This window comes from Porites lutea, chromosome 8 (assembly GCF_958299795.1).
Source record: "Porites lutea chromosome 8, jaPorLute2.1, whole genome shotgun sequence".
Taxonomy (NCBI): Eukaryota; Metazoa; Cnidaria; class Anthozoa; order Scleractinia; family Poritidae; genus Porites; species Porites lutea.
Genome location: NC_133208.1, coordinates 7,286,814 through 7,310,914, shown reverse-complemented (window position 1 = coordinate 7,310,914; position 24,101 = coordinate 7,286,814). Strand labels below are relative to the sequence as shown.

Here is a 24,101-nt window from a genome sequence, read left to right as displayed (position 1 = left end):
CCATGTCCGTTAGTACCGACAGATCAGCTCTCATTCTTTTAATCTGATTCTCTATTCTTGTCCTCCATTTTGGTTGTTGCCGTTTATTGCTCTTTGTCTTTGGGAGTTTTGGCGTTTTACCCAACTTTTCAGATATCACATACGCAGTGACATATTGTAACAAATTGATGTTATTGAGGTTGGGTGTCTCTTTTGCTATTACCAATTGAATTGCTTGGTTTGCTTGTTTGATCAACAGCTCAGCTTTTCTGTTCACTGATATCTTCGGTAGAGGGGGCCTCTCTGCCATCCTGATGTTTTCCCATTCAGCTCTTGCCCTCTTAATTTCTTTAACTAGTTCTTCGATCTCAGAAGGATTTTGTGATGGTTCTATCTCATCTTCATTTGATTCCTCACAACAATTGTTGGCTTCTTCTACAAACACATCATCTGCTACACTATCTGTTTGGTTGTTTTGTTCATTCAATTCATTTTCAATCTGTTGCTTGATGTTATCTAGTTCAATTGCTGTTAGTTTGTGTTGTTTTTCAATATATCTACGTTGGTTCATTAGTGCATTGGCTGTTAGATTGGGCCTTTCATTTGGGTTTCTTTCCCTCCATATTCTGAATGTATCTTTTGTTACTCCTTTACTGGGGTCTGCCTTTGCCTTGTAAAAGCAGAACATGACTTCAATGTAATCCTCTCGTGTCCATTTCTGTCTGGTGTTTCTTCCATCTGTGTTGGTACCTGCCCGTTCTGGTGTGGAAGGACCCTGTTGGGAGAGACTCTCAGATGGGTTGGCCGCCACTGCAGGTTGAGAGGGTAGATCAGTAGACAACTTTTCGACCTCAGCCTGACCACTCACTGAGGGACGCGCTCCTTGTTGACCCGCGCGACGAGCGATGCGGTATGAATTCCTTACATTTCTACTACTCATATTGGCGAAGATGCTATTTGACCCATAGCTGGAGAGAGGCTATCCCGCGCCAGATTTATTATTATTATTATTATTATTATTATTATTATTATTATTAGTCTCATGTTGCTCGGAATTCTTAGAACGGGAATGATATGCAAGTGCGCGGGCGAGCGGAGAGAATTTCGACCAGAGGAGAGAATGCTTTCGCCGACCAGCGGTCTTAAGGGGATGTTAATAGGATACCGAAATTACTTTCATTCCGGAATGAGTTTCGTTCCGGAATGAAGAACGAATTATATTCACGTGATTAAATAGACCGGCTTAGCTTAAGGCGTTCTCCCTCACGTGGTTTTCGCGCCAGATCAGGTACTCATGCGCTATTCACCCCAAACTACAGATGTTTGATTTCGCAGTTCGGTAAATATCCAGGACTAGCCACCTCCACTTCGGTGAATAATTGTTATCTAGTGCAAATTAGGGCTTTTGTTATTTAAACCTCGCTGGGATTGCCAAATTTAAATATGAAAAGAAAAACGAAGAGGATTCTGGTGGTAGTAGTAAAATGACGCCATCGTGCAAATGCCCTATTGAAATAGCGGTTATAACAGAGGCAAACAAGGATCAATCTCTTTGGGGTATCCTTTCAACTTCTTAATCAGTCACGCATGCGTGGTTACACGCTCTTTCGTTTAGCAAGAATACTATACCCTAAAAACTGACTTTTCGATCTAATAATCGAATGGCAGTTCGACAAGAAAAGGTAGGCGAAGAACCATTCATTGGGTATAACTGCAGTTGGCCTCTACCAGTGGACGTTATTTTTTGTTACACGTTTTCCATAAAATAGCTGGTTTATTCGACAAAATCGTTGGTTAACGCTACTTTCGAGCTTGAGCAACCACAACAACGACAATGGAAAGCCGAAATAATAATAATAATATATTAAATTACTTCGCTTAAAAAAGAGAAAAAACTATTCATTCAAAAACACTATTTACAATTTCTGTCGATTTAAAAAGAACTCAATTTAGCTTTAAAAAAAAAGTTAATTAAAACTAAGAAAAATTTTTTCGAATTAAAAAACATTTCATTTCAATAAAAAAAAAAACTGTCAACCTCTAAAATTCAAAAGTTTCTTTCAACTGCTAAAAAACAAAAAAAAATAGTAATAATAATAATGAAATAAAAAGATATAATAATAATAATAATAATAATAATAATAGTAATAATAATAATAATAATAATAATTATAATAGGAAGTTTTTAAGCACATAGGATGTTTTTTGAGCCACACACTTCAACCGGATGTGGCGTTTTTGCAATCTTGGGGCGCGTATTTGACCATTTTTTTTCCGCAAATCGTTTCTTTGAGAGAAAAGACACTAAAGAACGAAAAATTTGGTACCATCAAGGCATTTTAAAAGGGTAAAGGATTCACTTCCGGTTGACATGCATTACTCAAAAACGTCTTTGCTTAATAAGGTTCCTTATAAAGGAACAAGAACAAAAACGCGAAGCAGGCGCGGATCTAGGATTAATACTGACCGATTTCCCAAACGAGCGCCGAAGGCGCAAGCTTTTGGGGGGTCCGGGAGCATGCCCCAATGGGAATTTTTTTTCGATTTTAACTTCCCAAAGTCTGCTTTCTTGGGTTTCTGAGTCATTCAGACAGGATAATTTGGCCAGTTCCTTCTCCTCGGATGAAGCCTTGCAACTAAATAAATCTATTATGAAAAATCTGACCGATTTCAGTAAAACGGTGGAAACCGTGTGGATCCGCCCCTGACAAGCATGTAAAGCACGGTTTTTGGTAGAAATTGCTTATTACCATCGCGCGACTAATGTTGTCACACGTGATGAGAATGGCAGTGCTATTGTTGCTTTTATTAAAAAAAAAAATGGGTTAGTTCATTATGTTATGCATTTATCTATAAACTAGCCTTTGATCAATGATCTCCTTCTCATGTTCAGACTTGATTTCACTCGGTAAAGCAGGAATTAGTTCATCTCCAAGTAAAGGTGCATGCAAACGCTCAGATGATCTCATTTTATTCAGTATCGTCTTTAGTTTATCTGGCGATATAGCACACTCACCGGCCTGCTTTTGACTAGATTCTTTCATCGCTTCAACGTACTAAAACAAAGAACAAAACGTTTGAAGGACAAATTGTAAACATTTTTAAAGGATAAAACGTAAAATACGTTTGAACCCGCCCATGTGCGACCACCTCTCATAAGCGATCACCTTCCGTAAGCGACCATCTATCCAAAAACATCAAAACTTTTCCCAGTCAAAGCCCTGTAATTGAAAAGGAGCACCTCTAGTAAGCGACCGCTGCCACTTTTGGGCGAGACGGTTTTGTAATTTTTAACCTGTTGTCTAATCTCTATGTTCATAATCAGTACTAGGCTTCCAAGAGTATACAGAACTTTTAAGACAGCTGTTAAACTTCAGTGTTCGGGTGTTTTTGAAAAGCGCAGTAATCATGATCAGAACCCAAAACTGACTTTCAATCGCAACTAAAACACAGCAGTTTAATACCCCTCTATGTTCTCTTACAACATGGTAATAAAGATACTTTGCCCGAATATTTAGGCAAAACCTCTGAAGAACAATGTTAGTGCATTGCACAAAAACGTCTTGGCTTAAGATCTCAGATGCCCTGTTATGATTATCATTATCTACGCTTTGGAGTTCCACAGGGGTCTGTCCTCGGCCCGATGCTTTATATGCTGTACACGTCGCCTCTTGAGGACATCATCAAACCCCCTAACCTTGATCCAGTTCCACTTTTACGCTAAACAATATTCCGCTCTATTTGGCCAGCATAAGCCTAATGCAGCTGTTAACGACAATTTCATTAAGAGATGAGATGTGTATTTAACTTTTAAAAGTGTACATAATTTACAGTAATGTTTAAATCTGTGACTATTAAGTTCTATAACTACAATACTGACGATTACATTTTATGACAGTTATACTAACTACATGAAAAGTAACTGCAATTTGATTGGCTTAGAGCAGTGGTATTTCAGCTTAATTTGAAATGCCTACATGTGAAAATTACAAACCTATTGCGGGTAGTAGTATAAACAAATAATAGCTTGATTTGTAAGTGATATTTGGCATAAATATCACTCGTGATATTTCAAAATTGTCTCAAATTTCACTCGCCTAACGGTTCGTGAAATTACGTATAACAGTTTTGAAATATCACTCATGGTTGTAATGCCAAATATCACTACAAATCATGCTATTATTTGTTTATACTACTACCCGCAATAGGTTTGTAATTTTCACATGTAGGCATTTCAAATTAAGCTATACAAACCAGAACAATTCGGTGTCGATAACTAGCTACATTCCTTGCGGCTCAGATGCGATCATTTTCGGTAACAAAATATTTCTTGCACACAGTTCAGCGTTTCAAAAAAGTCATGACAAAAAATCATCCGTTTCTGATATGGAAAAACAATAACTGAACAACAACAATAACATAAATATTATTAAAATGAATAAAACCTCCAGTCGTATTCCTAAATGGCCTTCTACATTTTCGAAGTAGATAATATCATCATCATTTATCATCTATTATTGAGTTTACTACAAAAAAAAAAAAAAAAAGCAAAAAGGGTCATTTAAACCGTAGAAGAATTACACTTTCACCTTACCGAAGGAGTACGCTGAGTGAACTGACATAGGCAACAAGACGGAAGAGGGAAGAAGACGGCGAACCTTAATGTGTGACAAGCGTGACAATAATTTTGTTTGAAAAAACCTTCCGCCAAACTTCACCTTCTTTTAAACAGATCTTTTTTTGTAAAAGACTGGAAAAAAATTAATGTCAAGTGAAGATCACGTCAGATCAAAATAGACAAGTAACAGCCCTGTCACCTGTCACACCCAAGCGTTTTGCCGTCCTCTTCTTCCTGCCCGTCCTGTTGCGATGTGAAAACAATAATTTTCCATCACTTATAACAGAATGTGGGTTTCTCGCCCTACCTTCTGACTTGTTTCCACACAATCTTCGTCCTTCTTTTCTTCTTGTTCACAAAGATCAGCAGCAAGAGTAGAATTTTTACACTGAAACAATAACAATAACAAATAAGTTTATCTTTTTTTTTTTTGCAAGTTGTGGTGCATTCTTATTGTTTAGATTGAATGAAGGGCTAGCCATGCTTCATTATCATTTGAACCATGCAAAATGATACCATCAAATCATAAGAATGATGAATAATAATATCTTTTGATAATATCGTAATCTTTACAAATAATGGTATGATGAGCTGAAACAAGTAGCCAACTTCAATGCGTTGTCAAGGTGAATTTTACCGGGTGAGATAAATCAGGATAACTATTCAGGGTTACAGGAAAGTTTTTCAAAAGAAGGAATTTTTTAATTCCTCTATAAAAAAAAGCTGTACGAGATGCTTATGTTAAGACATGACGAACAGGGATGTCATGCAGTGCATGCGCATGTTCTGACATGGATATCCATGGTTCTGATAACAAAGTTAGATTTGGTTTTCAAATCAGGGACACTGCTGCATTTCTCGTGGCGTATTGTTGTGGTATACTAAATGCTTATATGTACCCAAGCTGATTCTGGAGAATAAAGTGGTGAATTTGTTTAAATGAGAATGTCTTTTCAGTTTTTAGAATGAGAATAAATGTCAATATATATTAGAAAAACAATCGTGTTTTGAAGCTTTTAACCTACCTTCTCCGGGCTCTGTTCACCGCCAACTGTTTTCACTACGAGCTCTTTAATTTTACATCCAAACAAACATCTCCAACTGAAGCATACGGAACATGAGCCGGCGTATAAAATCCTCGAATACTCTGTTTTACATTGCGATTGTACTTTTCTCGCCAATGGTCTTCCGATAATTGCGATTTGTAATGACAGCTCGTTCGAATTCGCACTTTTCGTTCGCCATGCAGCGCGACGAAAGGCGGTTGAAACTCAGATCGAAAATTTTGTTTTAAACATCGAACAATGTCTGCGTAAAGTTGGTTATCTGATTTTTGAAGCACGACCATGTTACAATTGAGCCAATATTTTCATTAAAAAAGGCGATGTGGTACAAACAGTAGCACAAGAACAAATGCGAACTAAAACTTTTAAAACTTACAGTTACCATAGGAACGTTTCATGACGAATTGTCGTGACGCAGCACTTTCGAACACTTGGAACACCCTGCGCCTGCAGTGGAACAAGGAGCCGAACGAGAATGAAAAGCGACGTCGAAAAATAATGGTCGGGTGAAAAATAGAAAAGGAGTGCAGAAAGAAGAGGGCGGCAAAACGTTTGTTTATGACAAACGTAGCAGGGCTATTACTTGCGCGTTTTCTCGTGATCTGCACTTAACGTTGTGTTCTTAGCGGAGCTCCACGCACGGCGCTTTGCGGGAATGGGTTATTTTTGGTGCGATTTTGGGGCAATTTTTTTTCAAAGTACTGTGTTGCGGTTTTCAGAGTCCAAGTATGCGGTAATTTTTAATTTTATGACGCGGTAATCGGTGAAAAAATTGTTGTCACGCGGTGATCTGCTTCGTTTCTTTAAAGCATGACAACTATACAAATTCATAAAATAACTAAGATAGTACGCGCGCTCTGATTGGCAGAGAGGAGTTGCATGAGAGTATGTAAACATGGTTGTGGCGTCAAGATGTTTCTCTTTTCGCGCTAATCACGCAAGCACGAATTTGAAAAAGTTTTCGAGTTCAAAACACGAAAAGTTTACTTTATTTATCAATTCCTCCGTCGGCGGAAACTTGGAAAATCATTACAAAGAAGGTGTGTCAATTTTTTTTTTCGCTTAAGCTGACAGTTTAAGCGAGAAAAATCCGTATTTTGAATAGCATCTTTTTGCAAAACAAGAACTGATTACGCGTGCAAGACGTCGTGTACAAGACTTTGCGACTGGTAAGAATTTCTCTTTTAATCAGTGCTGTAACAAAGAGCTTTGGGTTTTTTTAGTTAGGAAAGTTATTTTATAAAAGCAATAGAAAACTTCTTTCCTGTGTCTGCATAGCCTGATATAAACACTCGAGGGGTTGGGAGAATTCTCGACAGTTATACAAACCCTCGACTTCGTCTCGGGTTTGTCTGTCTCGAATTCTCCCAACCCCTCTCGTGTTTATATCAGGCTATGCAAACACAGGAAAAATGTTTTCTATTGCTTAACTATGGGTTCCTGACAAATCCTAAAAGGAGTCCTAAAAGGTCTCCCTAGGTCCCCTAGCCTGCGTGCCTCCCTAGTTGCACAGTCGGGGACCGTCATGATTGCGCAAAGAGAGTCCAGACAATGCGCTCATAGACATGGTGGAGATGTTATTTTCGTGGGAAAAAGTTTCTAAAATGTGTCTTGGCTAACGTTCTTACCGACCTTACCGTCTCTTTCGTGCCAGTCGCGAAACAATGGAGAGTGAACCAGATGGTGAACAGAGTGACTAGTCAGATAATCCAGCAAATAGTGAGGTCTCTATGAATTGCGTAGCAATTTTCTACGAAGAAGGAAAAGGGGGCGAGAAACAGAAAAAAAAAGTTCCTTTGTTTGGTAAATCGAGGGGAGAAGAGGCTGGGGAAATTCAGGGAAACCATTTGGTAAGTATCATAATCTTATTCTACTTACTCCTAACCTACCTCAACAGTGCATCGATTATCGACATTTTCCTGATTGAAAAAATGGACTGACAGTTATCGGACCTTATCGTATATAAGTTTCACTGAAAACGTTTGATAAACAAAGCCAAAGAGCGATGGTCGTACATGTATTTTTATCCTATGCTTAACATCGACGCACCTTAATCTGGAAACAGTATTCAAAAGACGGATTTTAGTCTTGAGAACGGCAGCTTCTTCCCATTTGCAACTGCGGTTTCGGTATTTGGGTAAATTTGATGCGGTACTGCGGTTTTCTCCCTCTACCAAGTGCGGTATTGCGGTATTCGTACCCCCCTTACGCCCCCCCCTCCTTTTACGGAAAGATCTTCTGAATTGAAGTTTGGCGGAATTTTTTTCAAACATTACTGATTGTCACTCTTGTCACAGAAGGTTTGCTGTCTCCTTTCCTCTTCCGTCCGTTCACTACTTTGAAGATCAAGTCATTGGCCTTCATGTTTTGCAGAAAGATCACGATCTGTTTTTGCCTTTTTTACATACCATGAGCGCGACAGATGACACATGAAATATGAGCCCGTTTTTATGTTGTTTGTTTGATTGTTTTTCTTTTATCTCCTAAGTAGTTATAAAAGAGCCTGGGGCAGCATAAAACTTGTCTGGGATTGAAAGTTGTTCGGCACAGCCAGGCAAAAAACAAAAAAAAACAAAAAAACAAATTTCATTTAGCAAGATATGAGGTCAAGTAAGTGCACATCTTGTAACACAACCGGAGTTTAAAAATGCGAAGACATCCAATGACACTCAATCCCGGATATTGGAAAACCATGTGACCGTCACATAACGTTTCACGTAATGTGTCTGTCCATCCGCGCCAGCGGAGCACCATGGGTAAGAAAGTGAAGCAATCTACCCATCCGAGAAAATTTGGTAATCACGTGACCGTACACCGCCCGACCGCCCGCCCGAGGGACCGTCCGTCCGCACCACTCAATCAACAGGTACAGCAACCCAAATGCAACTCGAGGTTATTTTGGCAGGAAATCGCATAGCCACCGGCGTCTTGTAAAGCAGAGACAACTACAGAGTCAATAAAGACGAAAACGGAAAGCGGAAATTGTTTCTGTATCCGTTTTGTCTAAAGTATTTAGTTCAGACTAATTGTCATGTCCACAAATTTGGAATATAGAACAGGAGAAAGACAGAGAAAAAGAGAAAGTAGGCGTCGGGCCAGCGAAGCTCAACGAGAAAAAGGGCGACAGAGGTCTAGAGTGAGAGATAAAAAACAAAGGAGACATTTTTTTGTTGGAAGAATAACATGAAAATTTTGTAGTGGCGGTGACAAAATGGGAAATGCTAGCGGCCACCAATGAAAGGTGAAAATAAGCGGCAGTGAAAAAAAAGTGAACGAGAACACCTACAACATTTCCTCCATAAAACGTGTGACTAAGAAGTTTCTTGAAGTTTCACGTTGTAGTCGTGAAAAATAAGGGCAAAGAAATGTACAAAAAAAAAAGTGTGCTGCACGTGCAAAGTTGCTTTTTTTGCTAACTAGACCTATTGTTGTTTTTGACCATTCTCCGGCGTTGCCCTCGCCGCTTAGCATTACACGATTTTATGTTTTTTTGAACAAACTATAAATATTATCGAGAGCTTCGCTTTTGGCCCTGGCTAAATCTATATATCATTTTTACACCTTTTTTTAAACTCTGGGACCACTTTATTTGGCTTACCACTGTTGTGGTATCCCTATTTACATAGGCTAGTGTAACCTCTCTGATCATAAAGCCATTCCTGCCTCCACTTTGAGTGACCAACCACGATTTTCTCCTAACATCATAACAACAGCATAAAATGAAAAGGTTATGAGAATTGTTAAAAAGATCACAATCGAGTAATGCTTTGATCATGAAACAAATTATTCTCAAATAATCCTTTCAGAAAATGTATAAACTAGGACAGTCTGGACAATTTGTTTGTTAATATTGGGGTTTAAAGGGGTTAAGTGACCCCCCCCCCCCCCCGACAAGTAAGACCCTTGAAATTATTGTCACAGACCAATTTGTTGCGCAACAGCAAATATCTTTACAGTTCAATTTAGAACACCATGAACTGCACCTAAAAATGTTCAGCAACACGTGTACAATTCCTGTGAACTGGTCACAAAACCACAAACTAATCACCGTTGTTGATTGTACTTTATTTTTCCCACACTGCACCTGATTGGTTTATTCCTTGTGACACAATAATATTCCAGCAATGTTTTGAAAACAGCCTTATAATAATTTATTATTTCTTGCCCGTAGAGTTCTCGAACTAAAATGTTCAGTGTTTGATAATCAACTGATAATAAAAACAACTTTGTAAAATTTAAACCATGTATTATTTAAAAAATTGATTTGCTTAGTTTCTCAGAAATACTGCTCATGCAATAGAATAATTACTAAAGGCTTGCTGCTCCAGTCTTACATAATAGCATAGCATCATTCCAACCCAGCCCATTACACACACCCTCCCCACCCCAACAACTCAAATATGCCTGAAGACAATTAATAAGGAATGGTAAAAGAAAGTCGGTCAGGTACCATTGTGTAAACACCATTCCCCGTGCTAACACCAAATGCAGTGGAGCCTCGAAGACACAACCAACCTCTATAATTAGTCAGGGCCCAGGCTTCGCATTGGGGGAAAAGGAGAGAAAAATCGGTTTTGGTAGCCTGAAATTCATCCGATTGCTTCGAGTCGTTTTCTCCTCTCAACAACGTCTGAATCGACGGGCCGTTAATGCCGTCCAGTGACGTCACTCACTACCCGAAAACCGGGTAGTGATTTTGATTGGTTGATTGTCTAAACATTCGCATAATTATGTATAATTATGAAAAATTTTAGCGGGATTGTCGCTTGATTTTCAGCGGATCGCATCCCTGGCATTCTTTCGTGTAGTTCAAACATTTCGATAAGCTTAATCTTTATCTTAAACAGCAAAATTGCCCTTGCCTACGAAACTGAAATGCTAAATTGAACTGCGAATGAAGAATCATTGAGGAGAGTCGGTAGGTTTTTCATTTAGAGCCGCTTTGTGGTTTCGGCGGCCGGTGATTTTGTTTACGCGAAGTTTTCTGAGATCAATGTTATAATCTTCTTGCTATTTTCACCGTCAAGTGCAATGATTCTGTTAGCTTTTCTTTCTTGTTTCCTTGTTTTTTTTCTTCGCTAAGGACCAGATAGCTTCTTTTCAATTATAAAGTAAATCATTGTGTTTTTGACTAAGTGTTTCGTGTTTGTGTTTATTTCATTGCGTGATTGCGACCGAGTTTGATTATAGAATTCAGTACAACCGGTTCAGAGTTGTACTGCATGCAGTTGGTAGTTTGAACGTTAAACATGAATTACGATCGAAAAAAATAAAGCAATTCTGTGTCATGCAGACATTTCCAAACGATATTTCTCTGGTTGCCACTTGAAAATCGTGTTTTACTTTTTGCATGAATTAAAGCAAAGGTCAAGGAGTAGTGACGTCACTGGACGGCATTAACGGCCGGTCGATTCAGACGTTACTGAGGGAGTAATAACGACTCGAAGTAATCGGATGAAATTCAGGCTACGGTTTTGGCAAAAAAAATAAATAAATAAAAATCGGCGAATGAAGCGAGCGGTAGTCCTCCCCACCACTAAGCTTGCTTCGCTCACTGCTACTTTTCCTATTTCACCCCTTTTTTCTGCCTTTTTCCCCCATTACAGAGCCTGCATGGTCCCAGGCTACCAACCTCAATATACTTTACTAAGTTCTCCAAAGTTATGAACACAATTAGTGACACTTTTATCAATCTATTTTAATTTGCTACGCACCTGCTCGATAAAAAAATTAGGACCAAAAAAGTGAATGTTATCTACACTATGTCTTCTTTTTAATAGAACTGAATTAGTTGAAGGATTGTCTGTAGGTACGAATTTTTATCCTCAACCTCATTCAATGTCAGATTACAATGTGCTTCCAGTATTTTAAACATAACTTTTTTTTTTTATAATTTGTGCCATTGAATTGTAAATAACTTCAATTTATATAAATATTGTAATCACAACAATAATTATTAGTACTTTTTACAGTGTAATTGTATTTGAAATATTAACATCATAAATGTAGTTATAAAAAGATGGTTAACCTCACGTGAATAAAGTAACCAAACAGAGGGTGCTGTGAGTCACATCACTGAACCAGCTCCAAAGAATCTTTAACAGTTAAGGCTGCAGCATCAGGTGATGGCTTGTTAGCCATCCATGACAGGTATGCATTCCAAAATATTGCTACAATTTGGACAAAGCCAACACGGTGCTGAATAGGAACAAACGTAAAATTCAGAGTCTGTGCAAGGGGCCAGATCTTATAATTTGTGATCAGTGTCTGTACATAGCGTTCCTGGAGCATCTCTTTAATTTCATGTGGTCGTTTTCCAGCAAGTGTCTCTGACACACTGAAAAAGAAGCATATCATAACAGGAGCAAAGAGACTCTGATCCAACAGCATCTTTTTAAAGCCAGCAGTTTTGGCAGTCCCAGGGACAATCCTTTCCAGTGTAAGATACCATGATCTTAGCACAGGGCCAATAACTAGTCCAACCACGCCCATACGAGCTGTTCTTCTGACGTCATGATTTGTGCCTCTTCGCTCAGCAAATTGCTGGGTGATGACATGTCCAGCGGCGACAAGGACACCTAAGGCAAAAACAAGAAGTAATGAAGAGTTATACTGTCTTTGCAGCCCAGGGGAAAGCAATCCCGTATTTGGCCTTAATTGGTAACAGCACTGAACATGGTATGGGTTTGGGGGGTTGAGAGTCTTCAAACTGAGTACACAATTTTGCCATTAGCCTCTCAAACAGGGTGCTGCCCTGAACAGGCTGTAAAATGTGGGAGATTTCAATCAGTGTACATGTACATGTGTGTGTGAAGGGGGATTCAATAGCCTAAATATGGGTTGGAGAATCTCTTGTCTAAAATAGAGTAGTGAAATGGATGGTTTTAAGGCCTTATAGAGGCACACAGGGTATATAAATGAGGCAGCAAGTGAGATTGGCAGCAACAGCTTAATACACCCAGTCAATTTGCCACCTCCTCTGTACTTTTATACTTAACATAAACACATTAGATAATCACTCTTTTTCCTCCATTCTTTTATCTTTAATTTACCCATGGTCTGACTTTAACCTAGGGATGAGTATCAATTCTACCCTGGGACTGGGGGTTGGGAGGGGGGGGGGGGCAGTATAGGATCACTGACTTGGGAGGAATACTGTCCTCACATCATTGTAGCTCACATCCAGGAGGTGTGAATGAAATCCTTCCCATTTAACTTCTGTGAACTCAGATCTCACTCCCTCCCCCCTCGGTACATTCGCACCCTTCATGAATGCAAGTTACAGTATTTATGGAATAATAGGGGACTGTGAAGCCTAATGGGAATTAACATCAACAGGGTGCAAAGAAAGTCAGTTATACAGCTTTCCGTTTGGGCATTAGCCCAAAGGTCATTTCAGCTAGCCCCAAATACTTTTTGATGACAGGTAACTGCAATGATTACACAGTTCTTAGACTGTAATTTTAATCCCTCAAAAAAACGTCACTGTCCTGTACAGTGGGCAAGTTAAGAATGAAATCCACTAGCGCAATAGCAAAATCCACTAGTCCAGAGCTATTGGACACTACCTTCTTTTTGAAATAATATTATGATGCCTAGTTGTACCATAGCATGTTCATGGATAGCTTACATATACATCAGAACTTAGTCCCTTAACCCATAAAACAAATACTTGTACCTGTTTTAAAGAAGATAACCAAACAAAATTTTCACCATGGAGCACAAACCGTAACAATTTTTATGATTGTAATTTTTGCAGGCACAAAGCCTGCTTTGAAACTTGAAAAGGGTGGTACAACTTTTTCAAGTTTTAATCAACATCCATCCTTGTCATTCGTAGCTACAGACAATAGACCCTTGTCACCAAGCAGCCACTTTGTTCCAAGAGATTAAAAAAGCTTTGTATTTGCACAGCTAGCCTCGTTCTCACTGCCAGCTAGGCTAATTGTGCAAAAACAAAGCTTTTTAAATCTCCTGGGACAAAATGGCCATTGTGTGACAAAGGTCGATAGGATATGGTTTCAATGCCTAATTTATATTAATAGCTGTGCATAACAAAACTGGACCATTATTTTTGGAAGTTAGAAAATAGTGTGGTATAGCCCCTTTATGTTCACTAAGAACATAAGGTACTATAATGAAAGTCTTTCGTAGAACATTGCTCTCAAATTATTTGTAGAAAAAATCTTACTATTTTTGATTACGAGCAAGTACAATAAACAACAAAAGAGAAAGATACTTGTAGAGTATGATTAAACCACAGTAAATTATAAGAAGGATACTGTAAAACCTAAGAATGAAATAATTAGTTAATTACTATAAAAGTGTTCATATTTACAAAAAAATGTAGATAAGCATGAAATTGTTAACACTTTTTTCTATTGTTTGTCAGTCAAGCAATCAAAATAAATAAAAATCCCAAAACAGTAAGTTGCAAAGAAACTTCATTTTTGGAGTTGCCAGCCTGCACTTTTATCCTAGCTATTTATATCAATATTATACAAGTCAATCTTGATTTTACTAGGAGCAGAAAATGTAAAAAATATGGTGATATATTTCATGTGATTTGGCCTGACAGATACAAAACCACACTAGCAGAGAGAGTCTTTATTCTAAAATGACACATCCTTCGTAATATTCAAAAAAACATTCTATGTTGACTCTGACATGAAGTAACTTGCCAGTGTAAATAAAATAATTTACATGCACAGTCAAGTTAGATTGTGTCAGCAATTATTGTTTAAATAAATATAAAATTTTCACGTTTTGTCAAAGATGCAAAATGTTGGGTATCCATGATGGAAAGTTTACAAACATCGTAACAAACATCGCTGGCTCTATCCAGTCTTTGGGAAATATTTTCTGTGAACGGTTACGTGTATAAGTTGAAATGGCATAGCCACAGTTCTTAGCTAACTTCACTGTAGCCAAATGACTGACACTTGTGCTTTATAAATTTATGTCATCAACATTTCTTGTATAAATCGGTCTAGGTGGAGCAATCGGTTTACTTTCTGTATATCAGGGTGCAAACTTGCCATTCAGGCATGCAAGTTGTTGCTAGTATGTACTAGCCCAAGAGACTTTTAAGTAGCCCCTCAAAAAATGTAATGAGCAGCATTGATTACAGTTGTTCTGTAATTTGAATTTCCTAAAAAACTTCACTTGCCCTGCTGGCAAGTTAAGAACACAATTCACTAGCCCGATTGCAAAATCCACTAGCCCCAGGCTATCAGACACGTCTTTCTTTGCATGCTGGTATATGTACATGTTCATCCTTCCTCAAGATGCTCAAACTAATAATGGATAGAAAACATTTAGCCAAAGACTCATTTAGTGCCAATGATGTGGATGCTTGCTCAAATGTTTGAGTTACACTGTAGGAAGATAATGTATGTTTACTTGTATACAGTTCCTCAGTTAATGCCCACTGTTTAAGATCCAATGACTTACAATAAAAGTCCACAAAAACTAACAACAAAATAAAAACAAAAGTTTATGGATGAATGTCCAGGTGAATGTTCCAGTCCTGAATAGGACTGTTGTTATTGACAGTCACTGGTGTTTCAACAATCTGTAGTATTCATCTTCAGAGTCACTCAGAAGATGAATACTGCACAGGTTGTCGAAACGTCAGTCACTGTCAACATTCAGGAAGTACGTTCACCCGGGCAATCATACTCAGCCTACTTATGAAATGACTCCTGGGTTCAAACCTTTCACAAAATAACATGTTAACATTAACATGTTACCGTTAATATGTGTAAAATACAAAATAATTCTTACTTTCAAACGAGGTCAGAAAGCCTGAATTTATCACACATATAAAAAAATATATATATTAATAGGACACCATTGTGAAAGAGGTATAAAGCTGGCCCATACATGTATACTAATCAGATGTGTCAGAGACACACGCACACTCAGATGCAGAGGTACAAATTGCACACACACATTTTTTGAACAGTTGTTTTGAGCTGCATGCACTGTAAATATACATGTCTAGGTATCTAGCGCAACTGTGAAATTTGCATGAAGACAGTCTGTGGACCAAGAGCATTATCCTCCAGATAATGTTGTTGTTGTTGTCGTCGCTCAAAAGTATAAACCATGAATGATGAGGCCTCAAGTATTTATGGGTATACATGTATGTTCATTAGCAAAGCAAATTCAAAGTTCTTTTGACAAAAGTTTACATTGTCACAAGATACTCGTGCGGATGCAAATACCTAAAGTACTTTCTGCAGGCATGCCGTTGTTGTTGTTGTTTTTTTAGTCTTCAAAGAAAGCTTTTTATGACCTATCTTATGATTTTCAAGTGTGTGTTTGTGATATGCCTATGGTCTTTAACTGTAGACATCTCTTATGTGTCCAGGACAGGTGAAGCTGTGAGCTTTTTGCCATGAGATCTGGAAACCGTTTGATATTTTTTGGATGCATCGTTACCAAAAGCTTCAATAAAGTAAACATTTCTGAAAAGAACTTGCAATGCTAATAAAGTTCTACCCAAAAACCCATTAGGTCCCATTGTTCATGCAGTTTATACTTTTCAAGCGACAATGTTTTTTCAATCAGGCACCAGTTGTTCAAAAGGTGGATAATGCTATCCATTGGATAAATCTCTATCCACTGAATAGCGCAATTCATTTTCCTAATACTTATCCACTGGATAATGATTTATCCTGTGGATAGCGCTATCCATCTTTTGAACAACTGGGACCAGGTGTATACCAGAGCTGTCAACCCCCCACATCTTCAAATATTGAGACTTGATGAGATAAGGGATGATAAATGATGTCATAATGGCCATGGCACATGACATCATTTGTGAAAAAAACTGCACAAAAAAGATTTTGTTGGAATTGTAACATTTGACCTAATTGGCTTACTTCCCACCAACCACATTATTGCTTATATTACGAAGGCATACCGGAGTTTGTGAGGAAATGTTTGATGTTAACAGTAAAAAGGCTCAAACAAAGCATTAGTATTTGAAAAAATTCCACTGTCAGAAAGTCGATTCTACAAGAAATGGCAAACCATGGGAATTATCCATGAGATTTCAGATTCTAACCTGGAGACTGGGTGAACTATGGTTCAAAATCTGGCGTCTGCCCGATTATGCAGGAGAGTTGACAGTCCTGTGTATACAGTCAAACCCCGTTTTTTAATATTTGGACACCTGCTTACTAAAGACACCTCATTATTACACACAGTTTGCTTTGTCCCTGGGGAAAGACAGTCCTTAAGTTACTCTTAAGTTACATTTTCTCTAAATTCAGCCCAGTTAATATGGACACCCCTCAGTGCATGTGTTAACAGAGAAAATGTTTACAAATGATAGGGTAGTGTGTGCAACTGACAGGGTAACTGGATAGAACTGATAGAGTAGTGCGTACAAACGACAGAGATAATGTTAAACCGAGTCTCTCTCTCTCTGGAGCACCAAATATCAAGAGGAGAAGTATGAAAAAGCAACAACAAATGATGCCAAATTAGGGATGAGAGATAAATTACAAGAAGACGATGATATCATACAACATTGTCTAACAAATATAATTTTGAAACAAACAGCGCGCCATAGTATGGTTTCATGCCCAGAGTTTCGTTTGATTTAGGCCTTTTCTAACGCGAGGTCAGTGTAAACCAATTCCTCCGGCTGTCGGCTGTTGACCGGAATGGGAAAGAGGCCTGCTATCGCATGCAAGGCACTGAAGTTATGTCGGCTGAAAATTATAGTTATGCCACCGGAATATTTATTAGCAGTAATGCACAGAGAAATGAAGTTGAATAAATTAGTTTAATATATTTCTCTAAGCCATGCTGAGACGAGCGAAGGTAATTAGATCGGAGAAACAAAAACTGTCTAGAATTTTCTATAGGTTGAGGAAGGCTAACATTTCTAGATGACCGTTCCAAAAAACGGCCATGTAACAGACTACTTAACACACTTCAATTTTGAATTTAACTTGAATTTAAATACCGGTTTCGCTTTTTGTGTTATTGCCGGCCGGATCAATTAAGCAACATTGAGACCGTTTTGGAATTTTGGTACACCTAGAAAAGCAGGCTGGTTTTCATTTGATCACTACGATCCTTGCAATCGCTAAAAAATAAATACAACTTGGCGATCCTGGTCCCACCGTTCACTGTTTATACTTTTCAAGCCACAACGTTTTTCAATCAGATACTGTCGCTTCGATCGCTGAGGTAGAACTTTTTCTTTCTCAATAGTTACCAAAAAAGGATGCCGTTCATAATCATTTACGGTTCCTTTTTGTAGAGGAAATTTATTTAGCTTATAGATAACACGCCTTGCGTGCTTTTGAGCACACTGAAAGCATGTTGTGCTTTTTCGCATGGAGCTTTTGTTCGACTTGCTCACGCTTAATTGTCTCAAGCGTGTCCTGTGAAACAAAAGAAATTGCTAATGAGGCAAGATTGCAAGCGTGGTAAAGCGTGTTAAAATAAATTCTTTTGTTTTGAAGTGAAAGCGTGTCGTGCGCGTGCTTTCACCTTTAGAATTAAAATCCTGTGGAGGGTCACATTTTGCTATGTTTTCCATTTTGAGTGTATGGAAATCTAACAATACACAAACTGTCCCAACTGTGTCTCCAAACGTCCTCATACCCTGCCAATTTAGAGGACATTTCAAGGTTAATAATGACAAATCCGCAAATCCGAAGCTCATTTGTCTTTCAGAACAATTCTAAGCCCCTACAACGCGATCGGTAAAAAGATTTAAGCTTATTTCACAGCAATTTAGCTTTGGATTTTTAGAAGACATCACCTTACTCAAATGATTTGAGTGAGGTGATGTCTCCTCAAATCGATCTAAAAACGGAATTTCATTAATTACAATACCTGTTCCTATAGTCTGTGTTTTCCAAGGATGTGTTATAAGCAGCTGTTGATATTTCGCCCAAGCTCTTCTTAGAATACTCATTACGGCTTGCTTTATATCTTTTTTTGTGTGCGCGCTACCATCCGCTGGAGATCACTGCCGCCATTTTTCTTCACTTTATCCGATTGTTAAGGCGCAAACAATCACGGGGAGGGTAAGGATTGACACGTAGTGGAGATAGTCACTGGCCAGTCACGGAAATATGGAACGTTAGTGAGGAGCCGCCGTCACTGCGTTCAATATCGAAACTACGGAAAAGTGAGGGTAAATTCATGGTCAATTCAATAAAAAACTAAGGACTGCGTAGCAAACATTGCAAGTGTACACGAAAACAATTACTTTCAATCCCACCTCGTAACACCCTGTGTGACATGATAACGCAACGTAAATAGCGTGACATGAGCGCATATGTCTGTGTATTTGGACTGCATTTCTCAAGCGAAACCCTGTGTTGTTGTCTATTGTCGGGAGAGAAAATGAAAAGAGAGCTTTGAAACGTGAACTGGTGATTGACTCTCAAAGAAAACGACAGCTCAAACTGAGAAAAACACTGCTTCCTTCGTGTTACAACGGTTAACCAAGTTTCGGCAAACGGAAAGTAACATAGTAAGTCTGTTATGACCTCTTAATGTCGATATGTATTCTCGTGGTTAACCGTTGAAACTCCTTATTTGCACCACATCGCTGGAATTTTTCTCGCCAAGAATACGTATTGCGCAGTACTTTCTACATAGCGGAATCTTCTTTTGCCTTTTGTGAGGAATTAGCGCATAAAAAAGGAAGATTTTCCAGAGCACGACCGTCATCGATCACGTGTTATCCCGCTTTCCTTGTCATCAAGTGAACTTCTGGGCCAAAGTAATTGCTGTTTTGGAGATGATACAAACCGGTGTGTCTATCTTGAAAACAATTTCTTTGGTATTCTGTGATTTACGAGCTGGGAAATGAAATAGTTGTCCACCCAACACCAATAAAAAAAATGCCACTGAATAAATGGCAGGCGGTCATCTAAAATCATTACAAAAGTGCATTCCTAACCTGGTCTAACCTGTTCGACGCCTACACACGCTAAAGGTTTGGATCTGCTAGATTTGAAAAGGTCTTCCAAAAAAAAAAAACATCTATTTATAGGGCATAGCACAAACGACTGGCTCATCATTTATGAGGTTCATAACCTGTATATTGTTCACGTCCTTTCACTAATGGCACAAGTCAATGTCAACAATACTGCATGTTGCAGTACTTCATTCGCTTAAGTTAACCATTTACCAGAACAATTTTCATTGTACCTTAGTGTTTCCATCCTTTTTCCACTATTGATAATACTTGTAAAAAAAATTACATCCGCAGCAGCGGCATTGATCACAACACAAATGATTTCCTCTCGACCCGACAGGGTATCAGGAACGCGCGCGGGAGTACAAGATTAAGTAATGACATACGCTTCGTACATTTTACTCTACGTATACTACAAATCAGGACCAAACTTTTCAAATTGTTGTTTATAAACAAACAATTTGGTCCATAGAGTAACATCATCGCACAAAAATTCAGCAGCGTCCAAAATCTAGCCGGAAAACACAGATACATATTTCAGACAATCAGGGACAAAAGTAGTTGACACACTTGTTTAAAGCGGGTGCTTTTAACAAACATTTAATTCATTTATTATTTCATTCCTTTTAAACGCCGTAAATCCCCCGACCCCCCGAATCAATGTTGTCTGAAGTAAAAAAAAGACTTGAGGGTCCAAAATTCAACATTGATTTTGGGGGGAAGGGGTTGGGGTAGACAGGGGAAGGGGATAAGTATATCCACTATGCAAAAAGGGGCCATTTTTCGGAAGTGTGTCAACACTTTTGTCCCTCATTGTCTGAATGCAAAATTGTGCTACTGCACACAAGTTGAGCCGTGTATGACACTGATTTTAACTGAAATTAAAGGAATCTATGACATAATTATGTTATTGGTGGTGGGGGTGACATTGACTTATTCACGACCGAATTATAGGGCCAATTCGAATTAAGTGATGACGTTGTAAAAGGGCTGCGATATCCAGAATAAACGTCGATATGGTTTACATGCTAAAAACTGACGCTGAAACTCGCACACATGTACAACTTTTGATGAATTTCAAGGGTATGCGTACTGAAAATATTTTTAATAAAGTGAACATTTCTCGTTCTTCACTTTATCCGATTGTTAAGGCGCAAACAATCACGGGGAGGGTAAGGATTGACACGTAGTGGAGATAGTCACTGGCCAGTCACGGAAATATGGAACGTTAGTGAGGAGCCGCCGTCACTGCGTTCAATATCGAAACTACGGAAAAGTGAGGGTAAATTCATGGTCAATTCAATAAAAAACTAAGGACTGCGTAGCAAACATTGCAAGTGTACACGAAAACAATTACTTTCAATCCCACCTCGTAACACCCTGTGTGACATGATAACGCAACGTAAATAGCGTGACATGAGCGCATATGTCTGTGTATTTGGACTGCATTTCTCAAGCGAAACCCTGTGTTGTTGTCTATTGTCGGGAGAGAAAATGAAAAGAGAGCTTTGAAACGTGAACTGGTGATTGACTCTCAAAGAAAACGACAGCTCAAACTGAGAAAAACACTGCTTCCTTCGTGTTACAACGGTTAACCAAGTTTCGGCAAACGGAAAGTAACATAGTAAGTCTGTTATGACCTCTTAATGTCGATATGTATTCTCGTGGTTAACCGTTGAAACTCCTTATTTGCACCACATCGCTGGAATTTTTCTCGCCAAGAATACGTATTGCGCAGTACTTTCTACATAGCGGAATCTTCTTTTGCCTTTTGTGAGGAATTAGCGCATAAAAAAGGAAGATTTTCCAGAGCACGACCGTCATCGATCACGTGTTATCCCGCTTTCCTTGTCATCAAGTGAACTTCTGGGCCAAAGTAATTGCTGTTTTGGAGATGATACAAACCGGTGTGTCTATCTTGAAAACAATTTCTTTGGTATTCTGTGATTTACGAGCTGGGAAATGAAATAGTTGTCCACCCAACACCAATAAAAAAAATGCCACTGAATAAATGGCAGGCGGTCATCTAAAATCATTACAAAAGTACATTCCTAACCTGGTCTAACCTGTTCGACGCCTACACACGCTAAAGGTTTGGATCTGCTAGATTTGAAAAGGTCTTCCAAAAAAAAAAAACATCTATTTATAGGGCATAGCACAAACGACTGGCTCATCATTTATGAGGTTCATAACCTGTATATTGTTCACGTCCTTTCACTAATGGCACAAGTCAATGTCAACAATACTGCATGTTGCAGTACTTCATTCGCTTAAGTTAACCATTTACCAGAACAATTTTCATTGTACCTTAGTGTTTCCATCCTTTTTCCACTATTGATAATACTTGTAAAAAAAATTACATCCGCAGCAGCGGCATTGATCACAACACAAATGATTTCCTCTCGACCCGACAGGGTATCAGGAACGCGCGCGGGAGTACAAGATTAAGTAATGACATACGCTTCGTACATTTTACTCTACGTATACTACAAATCAGGACCAAACTTTTCAAATTGTTGTTTATAAACAAACAATTTGGTCCATAGAGTAACATCATCGCACAAAAATTCAGCAGCGTCCAAAATCTAGCCGGAAAACACAGATACATATTTCAGACAATCAGGGACAAAAGTAGTTGACACACTTGTTTAAAGCGGGTGCTTTTAACAAACATTTAATTCATTTATTATTTCATTCCTTTTAAACGCCGTAAATCCCCCGACCCCCCGAATCAATGTTGTCTGAAGTAAAAAAAAGACTTGAGGGTCCAAAATTCAACATTGATTTTGGGGGGAAGGGGTTGGGGTAGACAGGGGAAGGGGATAAGTATATCCACTATGCAAAAAGGGGCCATTTTTCGGAAGTGTGTCAACACTTTTGTCCCTCATTGCAGTTTTTTCTTTTCCTTTTTTTTTTTTTTTGAAAATAATTTCACACTGGTCTCTTTTTCATCCAATATTTCTTTATTTGTGTCTAAAGTCTCATCATCCTATTCATTTAGTCCGGCCTTACGGCAGGTTGACCTTGTACCTTAAACTCTTAAAACGGCTGCTATGGTTCTACGTTTTAAAATCGTGGGTGGATTTAGGAGTGGGCACCCTTTCCCAGCTCTTAACACTGAATCCGCCTTAACCGTTTTTTCTCGTAGTCGTACTCACCTTGGGATGTAAAAGTCCCCATTAGAGCCGGTTCATCATCACTTTTTGCTGATGATGCATTGTTATATGGGACAATTTGTTGTGATGAAGACACAGCCGATCTCCAAGAGGACTTGTATAGATTAGAAGATTGGCAACAAAAGTGGAAGATGGAATTTAATCCTTCAAAGTGCAAGATCATGTGTTTTACAACCAGGAGAGATCCACCAAAGCGGGAATACGTATTCTGTGGACAAATCCTAGAAGAAGTGGAATCTCACCCTTATCTGGGGGTAGTCCTCGATAACAAAATGAGGTGGTCACCACACATTGAAACAATCACATCTAGGGCAAACAAGGTCTTGGGACTTATCAAGCGAAACCTGTGGAATTGTCCAAAGTCAGTGAAAGAAACCGTGTATATGACACTTGTGAGGCCAAAACTTCAGTATGCCTGTAGCGCATGGGACCCACATTACCAGAAAGATAAAGCCGCTCTAGAAAGGGAACAGCGGAAAGCAGCCCGCTTTGTCACTGGAAATTACGATCGAACAACGAGCGTGACGGAAATGCTGCAAGACCTACAGTGGGACACACTTGAAACAATGAGAAGACACGCAAGGCTCACCACTATATACAAGATGTGCCACGGCCTCCTAGATGGGGATTGGGGGGATTATTTGATAACAAGCAAAGAAAGGAGAATCCGGGGAAGCCATGAGTTTAAATTTATTGTACCGAAAGGACATAAAGATATTTTTAGATTTTCTTTTTTTCCCAGGACAATAACTGAATGGAACAAACTTCCAGAAGAAACTGTTTCCAGCCAATCCCTCTGTATTTTTAAAAGCAAACTAATTTAGTTTTATTTTTATCAGTAGTTTTTAATAGTTTTTAATAGTTTTGTATATTTTAGTATAGTTTTATTTATTATTATCTTAGAGTTGGCGTGATGTCCCAAACAATTTTGCCGACATAACGATATTTAGATTTAGATTTAGATTTAGATTGCCATAAAAAGTTTTACAGAGTCCTTATAGTTACGGCTGATCTACGAAAACTGAGCCACTCCCATCTTGACCCTCTTGGCATGCAAGTGGAATGGATTGATTCAGTTACGAAAAAGTGTTAGATCATCGATATTAATGCTCTGCTTGAATTAATTATACTTGTTTAGAGAATTTTGCCCTTTTAAATTAAACGCTGTTTCCAGCTGTTAACGTTTTCCTTGCTAAAGTGCAATTTATATAGACTGTTTTTTAAGAACATTGCAATAGACGAAATACTCAACCCCATTTATGAAGATTGGATCACGACCTGATCTCTATAAAAAAGTAGGTACG

At 38.5% G+C, this 24,101-nt stretch overlaps 2 protein-coding genes across 2 annotated transcripts in view; both read right to left on the bottom strand.

The window, feature by feature from the left end:
* Positions 1 to 919, bottom strand: part of LOC140945157 (uncharacterized) — a 2,466-nt gene extending 1,547 nt beyond the window's left edge. Inside the window, exon 1 of the mRNA XM_073394218.1 lies at positions 1 to 919. This exon is cut by the window's left edge and continues 9 nt beyond it. Coding sequence (XP_073250319.1) covers positions 1 to 919 — 919 coding nt within the window.
* A 10,721-nt stretch (positions 920 to 11,640) lies between these two features.
* Positions 11,641 to 18,669, bottom strand: LOC140946907 (mitochondrial inner membrane protein Mpv17-like). The gene is made up of 2 exons (XM_073396010.1): positions 18,526 to 18,669; positions 11,641 to 12,239 (listed from the first exon to the last, which is right to left on the bottom strand). The coding sequence occupies exons 1-2, from the start codon at positions 18,605 to 18,607 to the stop codon at positions 11,734 to 11,736; spliced, it is 588 nt and encodes a 195-aa protein (XP_073252111.1). The 5' UTR covers positions 18,608 to 18,669; the 3' UTR covers positions 11,641 to 11,733.
* Positions 18,670 to 24,101: the final 5,432 nt, after the last annotated feature.

What these genes read in the sequence shown, in the direction of transcription:
- LOC140946907 (XM_073396010.1), bottom strand. Translation starts at nt 18,607, where the DNA reads ATGAGTATTCTAAGAAGAGCTTGGGCGAAATATCAACAGCTGCTTATA. An exon ending in AACACAGACTATAGGAACAG is followed by an intron (nt 12,240 to 18,525) that starts GTATTGTAATTA and finishes TTTTTGCCTTAG; the next exon opens with GTGTCCTTGTCGCCGCTGGA.